General features: G+C 65.0%; 1 protein-coding gene across 1 annotated transcript in view; it reads right to left on the reverse strand.

Annotated features, from left to right (window-relative positions):
• Positions 1–448: 448 nt before the first annotated feature.
• Positions 449–16,496, reverse strand: part of CHD5 (chromodomain helicase DNA binding protein 5) — a 49,446-nt gene continuing 33,398 nt past the window's right edge. The window contains 26 exon segments of the mRNA XM_037500036.1: positions 449–490; positions 569–637; positions 640–682; positions 781–944; positions 1,559–1,754; positions 2,041–2,173; positions 3,530–3,593; positions 3,596–3,637; positions 3,880–3,921; positions 3,924–4,016; positions 4,338–4,423; positions 7,781–7,905; positions 8,111–8,148; positions 8,151–8,189; positions 9,438–9,597; positions 9,994–10,138; positions 10,576–10,709; positions 10,996–11,084; positions 11,275–11,367; positions 11,587–11,746; positions 11,748–11,762; positions 12,685–12,857; positions 13,144–13,254; positions 13,418–13,649; positions 14,496–14,620; positions 15,680–15,797. Of these exon segments, the coding sequence (XP_037355933.1) occupies positions 483–490; positions 569–637; positions 640–682; positions 781–944; positions 1,559–1,754; positions 2,041–2,173; positions 3,530–3,593; positions 3,596–3,637; positions 3,880–3,921; positions 3,924–4,016; positions 4,338–4,423; positions 7,781–7,905; positions 8,111–8,148; positions 8,151–8,189; positions 9,438–9,597; positions 9,994–10,138; positions 10,576–10,709; positions 10,996–11,084; positions 11,275–11,367; positions 11,587–11,746; positions 11,748–11,762; positions 12,685–12,857; positions 13,144–13,254; positions 13,418–13,649; positions 14,496–14,620; positions 15,680–15,797 (2,697 nt within the window). The 3' untranslated portion in view covers positions 449–482.

The following is a 16,496-nucleotide window of genomic DNA, read 5'->3' on the forward strand; positions in this document are numbered from 1 at the left end:
CCCCGCCTCAGATCCCCAGCCGGGCTGAGGCCCTCTCAGAGTACCAGCGAGCACCCGGAAAGTGGCCTCCCCCTCCAGCCTCAGTGCAGTTCTCAGGACAGCCGGGCAGGGCGCTGGGTGCCCAGGCGGAGACCGGGGTGCCTGCCGGCTCCTCAGAACAAGTTCCGTTGTTCTCACCGTAACATCCCCCAAGCCCTCTGCCACCCTCCTGGCCCTAGGCAGGGCAGGAGGTGACATTCTGGGGCCCCAGCCCCCCCGGGCAGTGGAGGCCGGTCCCCACTGGGCTGGGGCGCACACAGAACCGCCTCGGGTCCTGTTTCCCAGCCTCCCGGGGAGAAGTCTGGAAGCTGGGCATGCACCGCCCCCGGCGCCCCAGGGCAGGCCCGTGAGCGAGGCCGGCCCGCGCAGGCGCGCCGCCAGGCGGGGGCCGGGCTTACCTCGGCGGAAAGGAGCGCTGCGGCAGGGGGAAGTCTCGGGGGCGGCTAGATATCTGCCGGAGAGAAGAGCCTCAGCCTGGGGCGGGCAGCGCGCGGAGGCCGGTGCATGCTGCCCGCAGCAGGGCACCTACCGGTCACATAGGGCCCCAGGGGCATCTGGTTGTAGTTGACAATCCCTCCCGGTCCAGGGCCCCGGAAGTGGGCCCAAAGCTGTTGTTGTACATCTGGGAGGAGCCGAAAGCGCCCTGGAGGCAAGGACTCAGGTTTAAAGGCGAGGGTCCCACGGCCCCCAGCCCCGAGGGGGCGCCCAGGAAGCGCGGGGGCGGGCGGGGCGGGGGCCGACCTGCTGGATGGTGGGGTCCCCAGCGCGGTTAGTCAGGCGGCTCAGGATGCTGCGCTCGGACATCTGAAGGCGGGCGGCCACCGGCGGGATGCGGGACAGCATGGAGGGCAGGCGCGTCACGTCCGCCTTCATGTCACTCAGCAGCTCCTCCAGCTGGTTCAGGACTGCAGGGGGCAGGAGTCGCTGGGGCCGGGTGGACGCGGAACCTGGGGGCCTCTGGCCCCTCCTCAGCAGACACCAGGGGGCGCACCTGGCCAGGCCCTCCCAGACCCCCAGACTAGGGGTGGGGTTTTCCAAAGAGCAACCCCGGGGGCACGGGGCTGCAGAGATGGGAGCCTGAACATGTGGGCCACATGGGGACAGGGCAGGGGTTCCCTAAGCAGCTGCCCCAGAAACAGCTCCTCCCTGCAGGGCAGACACAGGAAGGGCCAGCGAGTCCAGGGGCCACTTGCACTCCACCGTGGCCCAGCCCCTCCCTCCAGGGACCTTCCTGAGATTTGGGGTATACAGGTCAAAGATCAGGACCCCAGGAATCGTAAGCAATAACCACCTCCTAAGAAGGAAAAGCCTCCATCCCCAACAGGTAAGAGGGGGACTGGGCAGAATGTCCCATCCTGACCAGGGGCACCACCCTCAGGCTGCAGCCGTGTCCCCGGGGCCACCAGTGCCTCCCCCATGGCCAAGGACCCACTGGGCCTGGCAGGAAGGAGGAGGGGCAGGCCGGACAGCGGGCAGGCGGGCAGCGGGGCAGGCGGGGGCGGGCAGCAGGCTCACGGACCCTTGTGCAGGACGGCGTTGGCCGGCTTGTTCCCCGCCAGGGACTCCTTGGACAGGTGCTGGTGGCTCTCGGCCAGGCACTCCACCTCGGCCAGGCGGGCGTTGAGAGCCATGGCGGGGTGGTTGGGGTCCTGGGTCATGTTGAGGTACGCGGCCCTCCGGAGCTGCTCCTCAATGACCAGCGCCTGCTCCAGCAGCTGAGGGCGGAGGCGGGGAGGCCACGCGGCCACCAGTCATCCACCCTCTGCTCCTCCTGGCTGCCTTCCCAGCCCGCCCCAGCTGGGTTCCCTGCACCTGTCACCCCCAGGCAGGGACGCTGCCCGGCGGCCGGGCCCAGACAAGGACCCAGACTGCCAGCTGGCTGCCCGGCTCCCCCGTGGACAGCCTAGTATAGGTCCACATACGGGAAGGGGGCTGCCTCCCCTAGCCCCTCCAACCCTCTCAAGAGCCCCACCCGCGGCCTCTGGCCTGCCGAGGACTGACCTTGAACCTGCGAGCCAGGAACTTGTTCTTCATCTCCAGGTAGTTGCCCTTGTGGATCTCAGACTTGAAGGGCTCGTTGAGGATCATGTACCTGGGGTCGTTCTGGATGTCCTGCCAGCGGGCGTAGCCATGCCTGGGTGGGCGCTGTTAAGGGCAAACCTGGCTTGGGCAGAGACGGGGGCCCAGCTGGGGTTCCGGGAGCCCCCTCAGCTGCAGGAAAGCGTCATGCTGGTGCCCATGGCGATGATGACATGACCATCAGCAGAGGCTGACGCGTGCCCTCTGACACGAGACGTGACCCTGAGGCTCCGCGGGTTAACTCCCCTGTCCCAGCGAGCCAGGGGGAGGACAGAGACATCCCAGCCTCACCCCCGGCCCCTGCAACTGGGACCATTTCGGAAATAAGTTCTTTGTAGATGTAATCAGGTCACTGGTTAGGGCAGACATTAATCCAGTGACTGGTGCCTTTTTACAAGAAAATAAAATTTGGAGCCTCCCTGGTGGCATAAGGGGTTAAGATGCAACCTATGAAGCTGTCCACAGCCTCTGCAGCACGAGTTCGATCCCCGGCCATGGAGCTACCACATGGCGCAGGAGACCTCTCCTGTCTCCGCGCTGCTCCCCTCAGCAGTGTGTTTCGTCAGTCTGCCTGTTCTGTTCCCCGCTCTGTCTCTGGTGAATCCTCTCGCCCCCCACACTCTGGCCTGTACCCTGGTTATTGTATACATAAATAAATAAATTTTCAAGAAAAGAAAAAGAAAAGAAAATTTGGACACAGATATAACGCGGGGGAGGCGGAGATGTGGAAAAGAAGCAGAGTGGAGGGGTGGGGCTGCAAGCCAAGGGCACTAGGATTTACAGCCGTGCCAGAGCTGGAAGACAAGACAGCACCCTCCAGAGTCTCCAGGGGGAACAAGGAGACAGAGTTAATCCTGCCCAGTCAGCAACAGGCAGGGGCAGGATTTGAACCCAGGCAGGCAGGCCTCCAAACACTTTAAACTGTATGACAGGGATCAGGAAACTGGCCCCCTGGCCAAATCCAGCCCACAGTCTGATTTTGCAAATAAAGTTTTATTGGAACACAGCCAGCTCCCTGGCTTATATTGTCTGTGGCTGCTTCTGCTGCAAGGACAGAGTGAAGTCACTCTGCAAAGTCTGAAATAGTTGTTCTCTTGCCCTTACAGGAAGTTGCCAGTTCGTTCCACAACTTCACTGCTCATTGTAAAACCAGCTCTATTCAAGGATGTCAGGAAGGCAGGTTTGCTGGGGGGTTCTCCCTGGGTCGCTGTCATCATCATATCATCATCGCCACCACCCTTCATCACCGCCATCCCATCACCACATCATCACCACCATCATCACCAGTAAAGGCTCCTTGGCACCTGCTCACAGTGCTGGCTCCTAACCCTAACCCCACAGGCCACGTCCTGCCCCGAGGTCCACAGAGGCGCAGGCAAGAGTCCTGCCCAGCCTGGCCTGCCAAGGATACGTCACAATGCCTGCCAGTAGCCAATAGTCATGGCGTCGGTGCCAGATGTCATAGATTTTCCCGAGGACACAGCAGCACGTTCCTCATTCTGCCACAGGGTGTGCAGCTCTAGGAGGGGTGCAGAAGGAGAGAGGCCCGTCCACACCGCCTCAGAGAAGCTGGGCCAAAGGAAGCCTCCCCGCACGACTCCCACCGCCCCCCGCCTCGGGAGGGTCAGCGCTTCCGCGTCACTAGCAAAGGCCGCACCGCAGAAGGGACTTCCAGCCGCCACTGACACTTCAGAGTAGAAAACCACCTGCCCCGACTCCAGGGCAGTGTCGCAGCCCCAGCTCTCCGCCCACTCCCCATACCTGTGAAGCCCCCGTCGCGGATGTTGAACATGAACTTGAACTTCCGGTCCTGTCCTCCTTCCTCCCGTCCTCGTCGTCCTCCCTGTCACCGTTCTGCTGCGTCTCCACAGGCTCCTTCTCCTCAGCTTTGCTGTCATCTGCGGGAGGAAGACAGACCCACATTCACTGCCCCACCCAAAGGCCCTGCCCAGGGGCGTCTCTGCCAGGTGCGGGGACCCAAAGACCCCCCCCCCCCCCCCGGCTCCGCCGTCACGAGGCTCGCTCCCAAGACGGGCTTCCAGCACACCAGCAGCAACCCCCACCCCCACCCCGGACGAGGGCCGCTCTCCACCTGTGAAGGGCCCAGAGCGCCAACAGGGGCAGCCAGGCCCGAGAGGGCAGCGCTGCCTTGAGGCCCCGCAGGCGCAGACAGAGCACCCAAGAGGGAACCGAGGACGGCCCACAGAGAAGGCGCCAACCTGGCCTGAAGTCACCGCCGTCCCCCCTGCTGTGCAGCAAGCTGAGCTCCAGCTTGTCCAGCGCCTTCTCCTTCCCAGAAGCGCCTCTTCTGCAGACAGAGGGTGTTCGTGGGCAGGAGGGTCTGGTTTGAGCCGCGCCCAGAGCACTCTCCATCAGAGTGAGCAATGTCCCAGCAGGTGCCTCAGGGTGCTCCCGTGCGGAGGCAGGAGGCACGTGGAGACCCCCCTTGGCTTACTCCTCCCCTCTCACCCAATCAAGCACCCCAACCCCAAATTCTCAAGACACAGTCTGGAATCCTCCCTGCGCACAGTGCTGGCAACAGGACTGGCTTTCATGCCAGCACCCAGAAAAGCCAGGCAGCTCTGGCATGTGGTAGAGACACAGGGGTGAGGCCACAAGAAAAGGAAGAAAGTGTCAGGCACCCAAAGGAAGGGACACCAGCTGGACCCAGACAGGGTTAGCAGATGCCAGGAAGAGCCCCAAGGGGGTGGGAGGTGGAGAAAACTGGAGGGAAAAAAAAAAAAAAAGAAAAAAAAAGTCTAGAGCAAAATCCACAACACTAACATTTTACACACTTTCGCTGCAAATTTCTAAGATGTCCTAGCCCCAGAGCCTCGGGACTGAATGGGAGGGGTTCTACTCCCCGAGCAGGCGGTGTGAGGGGGACAGGTCACCTTCAAAGGGGGGAGCCACCCCTGGGTGGGCCTCATCCCGAGCCCTTTAAAACCAGGGTGTTGGGCCTCCCGGTGGCGCAGAGGTTGAGCGCTGGGTTGCGAAGCTGCCCGTAGCCTCTGCAGCGCCGGTTCGATCCCGGCTGCTCCCGGCCAGCAGAGGAGGGTCCCGCATGGCGCGCAGACCTCTCCTGCCGCCGCTGCTCCCCTCAGCAGTGTACTTCGGTCCTTCTGCCTGCTCTGCTCCCGCTCTGGCTCTGGTGAATTCTCTCACCCTCCCGCGCTTCTGACTGTACCCAGTGCTTGTATAAATCAATCAATCATCTTAAATAAATAAATAAATCTTTAAAAAAATAAAATTAAAAAATAAAAAAAATAAACCAGGGTGTTGGCAAAGCCGCGCAGAAAAGGGCGGCGGAGCTCGAAAGTGGATGGGGCTGGTCGCCCAGGGCTCCGCAGCAGGAACGGGGCGGCTGGTAGCTGCGGAGAACAGTGTCCAGCCACCCACAGGCTGGACCCGGGCGTGTCTCCAGCCCGAGGGGAGGGCGGGGCCCACGAGCACAGGCTGCCAGCAAAGCTCTTGCTTGCGACCTGCGAGCCCTCGGCGGCCGCCACGCCCACTCGTGGCCGCGAGCGCATCTGGAGCACGAGCTGACCAACGGCGTTGTTTTAAGCTGCCCGGTGGCTACGAATTGTTGCAATACAAATGGGCTAAAAGCGCTGAAGCCGGCTCTGGGGTTTGCTCGAAAAGCCTGGCAGGAGGCCGAAGAGCAACGGAGGACAGAGGACACGGCAGGCTCGCGGCAGACGGCACCATCTCGCTCCTCGCTGCAGATGGCGTCTGTGGTTGAGCAGGACATATGTCTGCGCACGGCTGGCTGCTGTCTCTGCACCGGGGTGCAAATCCACGCGAGGCTTTGCCGGTTGGGGTCAGTGCCTGCACCCTGGGGCCGGGCAGCCGCAGCGCACAGCCATTCAGCAGCCGCTCAGGACGAGCGAATTCATGAGGAGCGGCTGGAATGGCGGCGGGAAATCAGCATCATGGGGAGACGACAAGAGGGAGACTGAGAAAAGCATGCAGCTGTAAAAGAAAGTCGGGCCTCCCTGGGGCGCGGGGGTTAAGTCTCAGCACTAGAAGCCTCTGCAGCACCAGTTCCATCCCGGCCAGGGAGCTACCCACAGGGCGCAGCAGACCTCTCCCGTCTCCCCGCTGCTCCCCTCAGCAGTGCATTTCAGTAGGTCCGCCTGTTCTGCTCCCTCATGTCCCTGGTGCATCCTCGCACCTCTGGCCTGCACCCCGGGTCTTCTACGCTCTTTATACATAAATACATTAAATCTTTAAAAAAAAAAAAAAGAAGAAGAAGAAGACATAAACCAAGGGGCTGCTCCAGGAGGAAGGACACTGAGCAAGCAACGACGAAAGCAAACACAGACACTGCTGAGGCCGCAGGCCAGGAAGGCCAGAGATTCAGAAACACGTAAAAACCAATTAAATCTGGGGAATTTAGACAAATAGCAACTAAAACATTGGGCAAGAGCTCAGGGAGGGTGGAGAGGGGCGAAGGGGAGCCACGGTTGGCTCCGGCCCTTGCGTTAGTCGGGAGGGGCGCGTGTTAGAAACCTAAGGAACGAGCCTGGGCCCTCCAGACGAGCTGAGGACAAAAAGGGAAGAGTAAAGAAGGTGTGATGACTCCAAGAGAGGGCAGGAAAGGGAACAAAAAGCAGGCAGTGCAGAGCCCAAACAGGGCCTCCCCGGTGGCGCAGGCGGTTGAGCGCCGCACTGTGAAGCTGTCCGCAGCCTCTGCAGCGCCGGTTCCATCCCGGCCAGAGGGTCCCGCAGACCTCTCCTGCCGCGCCCGCTGCTCCCCTCAGCAGTGCATTTCATCAGTCTGCCTGTTCTGCTCCCGCTCTGTCTCTGGTGAATCCTCTCACCCTCCCGCACATCTGGCCTGCACCCCGGTTCTTGTATAAAATAAATCTTTAAAAAAAAAAAAGCCCAAAATAAAGTCATTGGTGTTCTCCAAATTTCCAGCTGTTACAATCACTGTAACGAGATTAAACTGCCGGCCAATAGACGGCTAGATTTGAATGAACAAGTCCCCTCTGCACCCTGCTTGCGAGAGACACTCCTACAACAATCACACAGGTAGGTGCAAAGAAATGGGAAAAAAATCTTGCAAGCCGTCCCGCTGACGAGGAGCACGTACCTACGAAGAAACCTTAACCACTGAGTGAGCAAAGCAGCCGCTGACACAGGGAGCTAAGATCTGAGGTGGCCGTTCCCCAGCAATACAAACGGCCAATGAACTCCAAAAGGATGCATCTTCCTGCCTCAGGGAAACACAGACCAAAGCCACGGGGAGCCGCCCTTCTCGCCGCCGGGAGGGCCATCACGGAAAAGACAGGTGGTAACTGGCGTCGGCGAGGCTGCGGCGAAACCGGAACCCTCCCTCCTGGCCGGTGGGGCTGGAACTCGGGGCAGCCCGTGGCAAAACACAAGCCGGTGATTCTTCCAAATATCAGGCGGTTACCAGACGAGCCCGCACCGCCGCGCGCCCCACGTGTGCAGGCGGTCAGTCCAGCAGCCAGACAGACGCAACCCCAGGCCCGCACCCCACCGTCCACGCAGCGGGACGTTCGGCACAAGAAGGAGCGAAGGTCTCCTAGATGCTCCGGCAGGGATGAAGCTTGAACACAGGCTGCTAAGTGAACGGGGCCACGTTTTGTGATGGAGGGTACTGGGGGGACCCGGGGCGGGGCCCGTGGGAAGCCCACCTTTCAGCAGTGGCTCTGGGGATGGCTGGGCCTTCTCCGTGTCCTCCCGGGCTCTCTCCTTGCCGTCTGAGCTCTCGTGCTTGTCCTCGCCCTCCACTCTGTCCAGGGCAGCCGGCAGGGCCTGGGAAGGACAGGGCAGGGCTGCTTCAGAGCCTGGGGCCTCGACAGCAACGGAGCTGGCACCCACCCTCCTGGCCCCCAGACCCAGAACCCAAACTCAGGGCCAGGAAGCGAGGCTTCCAGTTAGATGGGGAAGGCCTGGGAAGGCACCCAGGCCCACTCACCCCTGTACCCAGCAGGTGTCCAGGCACCACCACCTTCTGTACCTGGATTTCTGGTGGCTTCTTTGGCTTCTGCACCCCAGATCCTTCTCCTCCATGTAGCCCAGCTGGGCTTCCATTTTGTCTGAAAGACCAAGAGACGAGACGGTGGGCTCGGGGGTTGAGGGAGAGGGCAAGAAATGGAGAGCCGGAGAGGAGGGGGGGCCTGGCCTGCAGGAGGCTCCATCGGGGCCAGGCACCACACAGGAGGACAGGCGAGCAGAGACCCAGTACAGACCGCCGACACGGGGATGACCTTGGGCCCACAGGACAGGGCTGCACACAGTGGGGTCACCCCTCTGGAAGCAGGACGCGAGGAGGGTGGAGGCCCAGACAGGAAGCCAGGTCCTAGACATGGTCCTCCTGGCCGTGAGCCTCCTCGGTGTTGAGTCGGTCTAGACACGATGCAAGGTGCCAGCAGTCCATGTAGCCCAAGGGGGGCAACCAGCCCGCCCAGGTCGCCCCAGGTAGCAGAGAAAAAATGGCTCATAGGCTCAGGGACCGGCCCAGGGCCACACAGGTGTGTCCACCTCCAGAGGGTGCTCGGGAGCAGGTGTCATGGAGGCCCCAGGCCACTCGGGGTCCCCCCTGTCACCAGGGACAGGTGGGGCAGGTCTGAGAGACCCAACCACAGGAAGATGCTTCCCCCAAATAGGCACACGGTCACCAAGAGACGCAGGAAGAGCTCAGCCGACCCAGGGACGGAGCCAGCTCGCGGGCAGTGGGTCTGAAAAGGCCTTTGTCCACAGCGGACACACGGCGGCCCCTGCGTGGGTGGGAAGGCTCACAACCCCCAGCCGGAGGGCGAGTTGGAAGGACACGGGCAAGGAGGACCCCACGCACCGCCCGAGCGCGGGCACAGTGGCCGGGCCAGTCAGCCGGGGCCCCTCCCCAGCTCTGCACCCAAGAGAAGCGGAGTCGTGGTGTTCACGGACACAAACAGCCACGGCACCGTCACGCCCAGAATCATCCCGGCAGACCGACAGCGCGTCCATGCGGAAGGAGCCAAAAAGCAGAAACCACCCAAGATGTATCAGCTGGTGAACGGGTGGCAAACGCGGTCTGTCCGTGCTAACTGGTACGATTCTTTCTGGAAATGCTCTGAACTAGGGTGAGGGTGGCACCACCCTAGGAATATGCTAGAAAATGCCCAAAACGTGCACTTTAAAAGGCTACATTTTGTGGCATACAACTCATCTCTCAAAACTGTCTTCATGAAGACACCCAGGCGGGTAACATGGCTGCAGGCGCAGGCTTTGAGGGGGAAGGCTGTCCTCTGTGGGGCCCCCCGAGGGGGCCCGTGACCCAGGCGCCCGCCCACTCAGCCCCAGACCTGGCAGGCTCAGCGGGGCGGGCGGGAGGTGGGCGGGGCTGGCGGGCACCGGCGTGTTGGGGTCCGAGGAGATGACCTCGCCCGGCTTCTTGCCTTCCGGCCCCTCGGGGACCAAGTCGGGTGTGCTGTACTTCCCGTTGACGTGCTCAAACTCCTGAACCTGGGGCAGGCGGGAGGGCAGGTGGGGAGCCAGGGGGAGAGAGAGGGTCGCAGCTCAGCCTAAGAGCCCAGGGTGGCCGGGAACAGGACGACGCTGGGGTGGCTGTCACCTCGCCTGTGGCTGGCCAGTGCAGGGCAGGCGCACTTCTGACCACAGACCCCACCCAGTCTGCCTCTGGGTCCTCCACCCTGTAATCAGCCACCCTGGCTGCCAGCTGCCCCCAACATCCCCGCCAATGAGGCGTTCTGGACCAGTGCCTCCAGCGTGGCTCAGACCCTGGGCAGCTACATGATCCAGGCCAGACCCTTGTCCTCTGCCCACTGATCTCCCCGCTCCGGGGGCAATCAGGGCGAGGGCAGCCACCAGGAAGGGCCCAATAAAGGCTTACTCACCCACCTTCTTCCTAACCAGTGACATGACCCCAATGCGCGTGAGCACGTGCTGCCTCGAGAGGCCCTCGCGCGGCACGCCGTCCGCAAAGGTCTCCGCGCCGTCAGCCCCCGGCTCACACAGGTGCCGCATGAAGAGGGACACATAGGCTCTGGGGCAGGAGGACCAGGGCTCAGGGGGTGGGAGGCCAGCAAGGACCCTCTGATAGCTCCGGGATTGGAGCGTGACCCCCGGGCACCCCCTGGCTGGAATTCATCGTGTGCTTCCCACCCAGGCCTGCTGGGCCAGCCTGCGGGGAGGGACGGAGGAACCGTGCCTGGTAGGGGAACCTCCTGGTCAGCCTCAGCCTGGACAACCCAGATCCTCCTCCCTGTCGTTGACACCAGCTAGTCTGGCAGAGGTGGCTGTTCGGGGTTTTCTGCAACTTACCCCTGCCCAGCACCAGGACCCCAGCCACCTCCTTGGCAGGGAGGGCAGGGAGGTCTCCAGCGCCCTTGGCCTGGCGGGAGCGGGGCTGCTGTCCGTGGTGCTGATTCACGCAGCCAGAGCCAGCCGCCCCGCACCAGGGCCACCGTTTCGGCCCGTTACCTGAATTCCTTCTCGCTCTTCCCACGCAGGTCCCGCACCAGCCAGTGGGAGTTGAAGGCATCCTGGGGGGGCATGCCCCAGCGCATGATGGCATTCAGAAAAGCCTTCCGCTGTCGGGCATTGAAGCCCAGCACCTGGGCAGGACAAGAGCATAGCATTCGGGGTCGGGAAGAAAGGCGCGGGAGGAGGGACAGCAGGGAGGGGACATGCAGAAGGCAGGGCCTCCGACGAAGGCAAGAACCAGACCTGGCTCGTGCCCAGACAGACTTCCACTAGGTGGGTGACGGGGCAAATCCCAGCCTCACACCCCGCCCCTCCACCACACCCCAGGGGGGGCTGCAGGGATGAGCTCCTGTTCTGAGAGAGGATGAGATGGATTGGGAAAGAGGACGGGGGCAGGGGGGTGCAGGCAGGTCCCACCTCGATGTTGCCACCAACACGAGCAAGAAGAGGGGGCAGGGGCTTGTCCCTGTCACTTTTCAGCTGCCTCCGGGACTGCCGCCGTCCGCCTGGGGGCAACCACACCCCTCAGCAGAGCCCAGGGTAACCTGATCACCCACTGCATCTGCCAAGTCATCCCAGGACAGCAGGATCCAGCCCTCGAGCTTGTTCTGATGCCCTTGGGGGACCCCAGGCTGCCCAGCGGCTCCCCAACATGCAGCCTCAGCCCCAGCCTGGTTCACCAGCTCTGAGACTCACTCTGCCCTTCTGGCCTTTCCTCAAAGTCCTCGTCCTCATCCTCAGAGCCGATGGAATACTCGGACTGGTTATCTGACAGCTCGTCCTGCCACTCTGGGGTGGGAGAGGAGGCAGGGGGCACAGAGTGAGTGATGCCAGCGGAAGCCCATCCCCGGCCCACCCACCCCCAAGGCCAGGTCGGGCCCTGTCGCCCAGCAAGTAATAGCAGACCACGCAGGTCAGCATTAACATGCACAGGGCTGTCCCCTCTGACCTGCCGGAGCCGGCCCCAGGCCCTCTCCCCGGTGCCACGCCCCCAGCCGGGACACGCACCCTGGTCCTCCTGGGAGGCATCGTTGTAGTTGACCTGCTTGCGGACGCGCTTGCCCTTGCCCAGGTTCCGGGCCAGGTCCTCCTGCTGCTGCTCGTAGTGGTGCCGCAGCAGCTTCTCCCAGTAGTCGGGGTCCACGTTCTCCTCCTGCTTGATGATCTCCCCGCTCCACCTCCTCCTAGAGATGCAGGCGCACGGCTCAGTGGGGCAGGGCCGCAGGGAGCACCCCACGGGCACAGGTGCCAAGGCAGGCGAGTGGCTGGGCCTCTCGGGCCCCGTGCCGCCTCCAGGACACCCGCCACCGCTGCAGCGGCCAGGCATGGACCGCAAGGCCCGCCTGCTCAGGACCCTCCCTGACGGCCCCGTCCCGCTGACCTTCCTCCTCCCGCTGCCCGTCACACTCTCACTCACTCACTCGCTCCTTCAGGCAGGCACGTGCCTACATTCCCCGGCCTTGTGCCAGGCACTGGCACCGTTTCAAAAAGAAAAGTGGCGCCCACGGAAGGATCGCAACGCCCGGGGCCCACAGGGAGAGCGCTGGGCGTTTAAGTGGAAGTGGGGGCCACTGGGGAGAGGCCCAGGAACTGAGGGTCTGCCGGCAGGAGCAGAGCGGAGCGCGCTGGGCGGGACGCGGGCGTGTTCTGGGGTCGGGAGCCGTCCCGGGGCCTGAGCTCCGCGGGGCTGAGCAGGTGGCGGGAGGTCACTGGGCAGAGCGGGGCGGGGCCAAGGCGGGGCGGGGGCGGGGCGGGGGGCGCGGCCACGGCAGGGCAGGGGCGGGGGGCGGGGCGGGGGCGCGGCGGGCGGGGCCGGGGGCGGGGGGGGGGGCCGGGGGCGCGGCCGCAGCAGGGCGGGGGCGGGCCGGACCGCGGCGGGGCGGGGCCGCGGGGGGGCGGGGCCGGGGGAGCGCCGGGCCGCGGCGGGGGGGGCGGGGCCGGGGCGGGGCGCGGCGGGGGCGGGGCCGCGGCGGGGCGGGGCCGCGGCGGGGGCGGGGCCGCGGCGGGGGCGGGGCCGGCGGGGGCGCGGGGCCGCGGCGGGGGCGGGGCGGGGCGGGGCCGCGGCGGGGGCGGGGGGCGGGGGCCGCGGCGGGGGCGGGGCCTCACCACGCCGTCCTCTTCGCGCACCACGTACTGCGCGACCTTGAAGGAGCTCAGGTACTCGTTCATGTTCTGCAGCTCCGTGTCGTCCGTGGCGTCCTGGTTCCTGTCCAGCAGCTTGGAGATGGCCGCGTCGTCGTAGTGGATCACGCTGCTGTCCTCCACGTCCTTGTTGTCCCCTGCGCGCACGGCCGCGGGCTGGGTGTCTCGGGCCTGCGGCCGGGCCGGGCCCTGACCTCCGCCCTTTGCCCCCGCAGGGCTGCAGCCGAGGGGCACGGTGACCAGGGACGCCCGCAGCGGCCGTCCTGCCCCCTCGGCAGCGGGGCACCTCGGTGAGGGCACCGGTGGCGCGGGCAGCGGAGCCCAAAATTGCAGACAAGGGAGCAGCGGGCCGCGCGGGGCGGCCGGTCTTCCCCAGGGGCAGCCGCGGAACGCACAGAAGGGGCTGGGGACTGCTGCCCCTACCTGGGGGGGTGCTGCCATGCTTTTTCTTGGCGCTGGCGGCCAGGGCGCCCCCTTTGGAGGTCTGGATGTCGGGGATGGGCGTGACCGGCCTCTGGCCCTGAGACATCATGCCTGGGCAGAGACAGAGGGGCTGAGGGCAGGAAGGCAGCGCCCAGCGACACCCGGCCAGGAGACAGGGAGGGGGGCGCAGAGGAGAGGCCGTGGGCGAGGTGGCCGGGCCGCAGGACCGGGGTCTCAGGCAGGGCCACCCCACGCCCAGCCCCCGGAGGCCCACCCTCCACGTCGTCCTTGAAGAGCTCCTCCGTGCCGAACTTGAGGATGTCGTCCAGCTCCTGCTTGGTCATGGAGCCCGACTTGGAGCCCAGGCCGGGCCGCACCACCAGGTGGGTGAGCATCATCTTGCGTTTGGCCACCTGCGTGATGCGCTCCTCCACCGAGGCCCGCGTCACGAAGCGGTAGATCATCACCTTCTTGTTCTGGCCGATGCGGTGGGCGCGGCTGAAGGCCTGGGGGCAACCTGCAGCTCAGGCCCGAGGCTGCTCGAGGCTAGGGCCGTGCGTGCGTGCGTGCGTGCGTGCGTGCGTGCCCACGAGCGCATTCTGCACAACCAACAAGGAGCGGCGGGTGGAGGTGTGTGCCAGGTGACACTCACTCCCTGTGCCGGGTCTCATGTGGGCCTGGGGGCTGGCAGCAGGGGGCGTGGGGGTGCCAGCCTCCGGTAGTGAGCCCCTGGGGTCTGGAAACCCCCACCACTTTGCAGAGTGGCCAGCTCAGGGGCTGCTCGGGGTTCAGAAGACACGAGCTCCAGCCCTGTATGATGGGACGGGCGTGTCCGTGCATGAGACACGAGTTTGTGCGCGTCCCTAAAAAAAGAACTCAACATGCCCTGCCCCAAACGGGGTGCCCGGGGGGTCAGGTGTGTCTTCTCCCACAGCGTCTAGACCCTCACCCTCCCCTCCTTCCTCGCCGGCCTCAGTGGCCGCCTCTGTCTCTTCCACCCCGGCTCCGACAGACCTGCCCCACCCACTCTTCTCGTCCCTCCGGTGCAGCCCCCCCACGGCCTCGGCCAGAGGCGGGGCCCCAGGGGTTAGCAACAAGGCCGCATGTCCTTGCACACCTCCCCTGCCCTCTGCGGGCCTGTTTCCTCCTCTGCGCACGAGGAGCTGGAGGGGGGTACAAAGCCTCCACTCACCTCCCGGGGCCCCCTCTTGGGCCGAGACTCCACGGGGCTGGCCGGGGGTCGGGGGTGGAGCCCTGAGACACAATCTGGCGGAGGGAGGAAGAGGAGGAGAAACCCACAGAACCAGCGGAGGGCAGGGGCCACCCAGAGCGTCGGCGTCAGGGCCACAGACCTGTATGTCGTTGTGCGGGTTCCAGTCCGAGTCGTAGATGATGACCGTGTCCGCCGTGGCCAGGTTGATGCCCAGGCCGCCCGCCCGGGTCGACAGCAGGAAGCAGAACTGCTGGGCCCCAGGGGCTGAAGAGGAGACGGGGGCACCGCGGATGAGCGATGGGCACCCCCGGAGAGAGGGGTGAGCGCAGGCGGGCGGCAGCCAGGGTGGGAGGGGAGGCCAAGGGAGGGGCAGGAGCTGTGACCGCAGCTGTGACGGCAGCAGCCACCCCTGCGTCAGAGAAGCTACAGGAGCCCTGGGCCGGGGCCGGAGCAGCCCCCACCTGCGCCCCGCCCAGTCCCCAGCCCCGCAGCTGGGCGCCAGACCAGGCAGGACGTCCATGTGAAAGCACAGCCAGGTCGAGTCCATGCTCCCGAGGGTTAGCCTTGGCTCTCCCGCCCGTCCCCTGCTGCCCCCACCTGTGGTGCTGTCAGCACGACCGGGGACACTCGGGGTGACCTCAGCCACTCCAGCGGGGTCCCGACTATCACAGCACAGCTGGGCTCAGGCCTTGGGGGTGTCTTTGCTGAGCACCCTGGGACTGACCACGGTCCCCTCTAGAGCTCTGACCACACCTGCCCCATGGCAGCCAGGCCCATGGAAGACCAGGAAGCTCTGCGCCCACCTCAGCTTTGCCCCAGGTGGGCTTGAGGGTGCTTGGGCAGCAGAGCCCCACTGCAGAGCTCCCTCCTTTGCAGACCCTCCTGGCCCTCACCCTCCTCTCTCCCTCCAGGGCAGCAGGAGGGCAGACTGGGCAGTGTGGGCAGCTGGGACCCCACGCCTTCCTCTCGTGCCTCTGGGGAGTAGGCCGTGGGGAGCACGAGCCCCCATCCAGCAGTGCTTATAGCCGGGGGGCTGTCAGTGTCAGGAGCCCACAGGTGCCAGCCCGACCTCGGCCTCAGCTTCGCTCCTGTCCGCTCTGAACAGCTGTTATCAGCCGGGCCCCTCAGCACCCTGGGGGCCCCCAGGAGGTGCCGTGGCGGGACCTTCTAGCGTTTACAACTAAGGGGACACTCTGGGGCCTAAGGGCCGTCTGCTTTCTCCAGCCCCTTGGGTGGCGGCTAATCTGAACACCAGCTGGGTGGCCTGGCCAGGGCCTAGCCGAGGCGGGGGTCTCATCAGGAAGCCCTGGGCGAGGCGGGTACCGTTGAATCGGTCGATCGCCTCTTGCCGGAGGCCCCCGGTGATGCCGCCGTCGATGCGCTCATACTTGTAGCCCTCATACTCCAGGAAGTCCTCCAGGAGGTCCAGCATCTTGGTCATCTGCAGGGGACACAGCAGGCCGGTGGCTGCCACAGAGCAAGGACCCCCCCAAGGGGCCATCGGCAGGGACCCCCACAACAACCAAGGAGGACAGAGCAGCCTGCTGGGTGGGGCAGCTGGGAGCCAGGCAGACCTGACGCAGGGCTCCAGCCTCAAGCCCCCAGGGCCAAACCAGCCGCGGTGGCCGGCCTGAGTACCAGCTGCCCCCTCGCACCTCGCCCCTGCTCCTGCCCCGGCCCCTGACTCTTCCTGGAACGCCCACCTCAGAGCACCGCCTCTGTGACCCCGATTTCCCTCCCTCCCCTGCATGCATAAAGGTGGTCCCCGAGCCCGCAGACCCTGGTTCGCCCCCTCCGAGAGTGCGCGCTCAGCTGCAGGGAATGCTCCAGAAGGCAGCCCCTCCGCGCGGGAAGACGCTGCAGCGGTCCCTGCCGCGCGGTTGCCGATGAGAGTCCAAGGCCAGGGTTGCCGCTCCCGTGGGCGCCGCTCTGACCCGTGCCGCCCCCCACGGCGTGCGGGGTTGTTCTGGGAGGGGTGGTGCGTGCGTCCTCTTGCTGGATACTCAGCGTGGGCATCAGATCCGGGCCCTCTCGTCCTCCAGGTCTGCGGGGTCTCGCCACACCTGACTTCACCTCGTTCTCTTTCTTCTGCAGCCCCTGCTGGAGGCCGACGTCCGCAGGCCGCCTGCCCTTCTCACCG

This window comes from Talpa occidentalis, unplaced genomic scaffold (genome assembly GCF_014898055.3).
Source record: "Talpa occidentalis isolate TD23 unplaced genomic scaffold, MPIMG_talOcc4v2.1 talOcc4.9, whole genome shotgun sequence".
Taxonomy (NCBI): domain Eukaryota; kingdom Metazoa; phylum Chordata; class Mammalia; order Eulipotyphla; family Talpidae; genus Talpa; species Talpa occidentalis.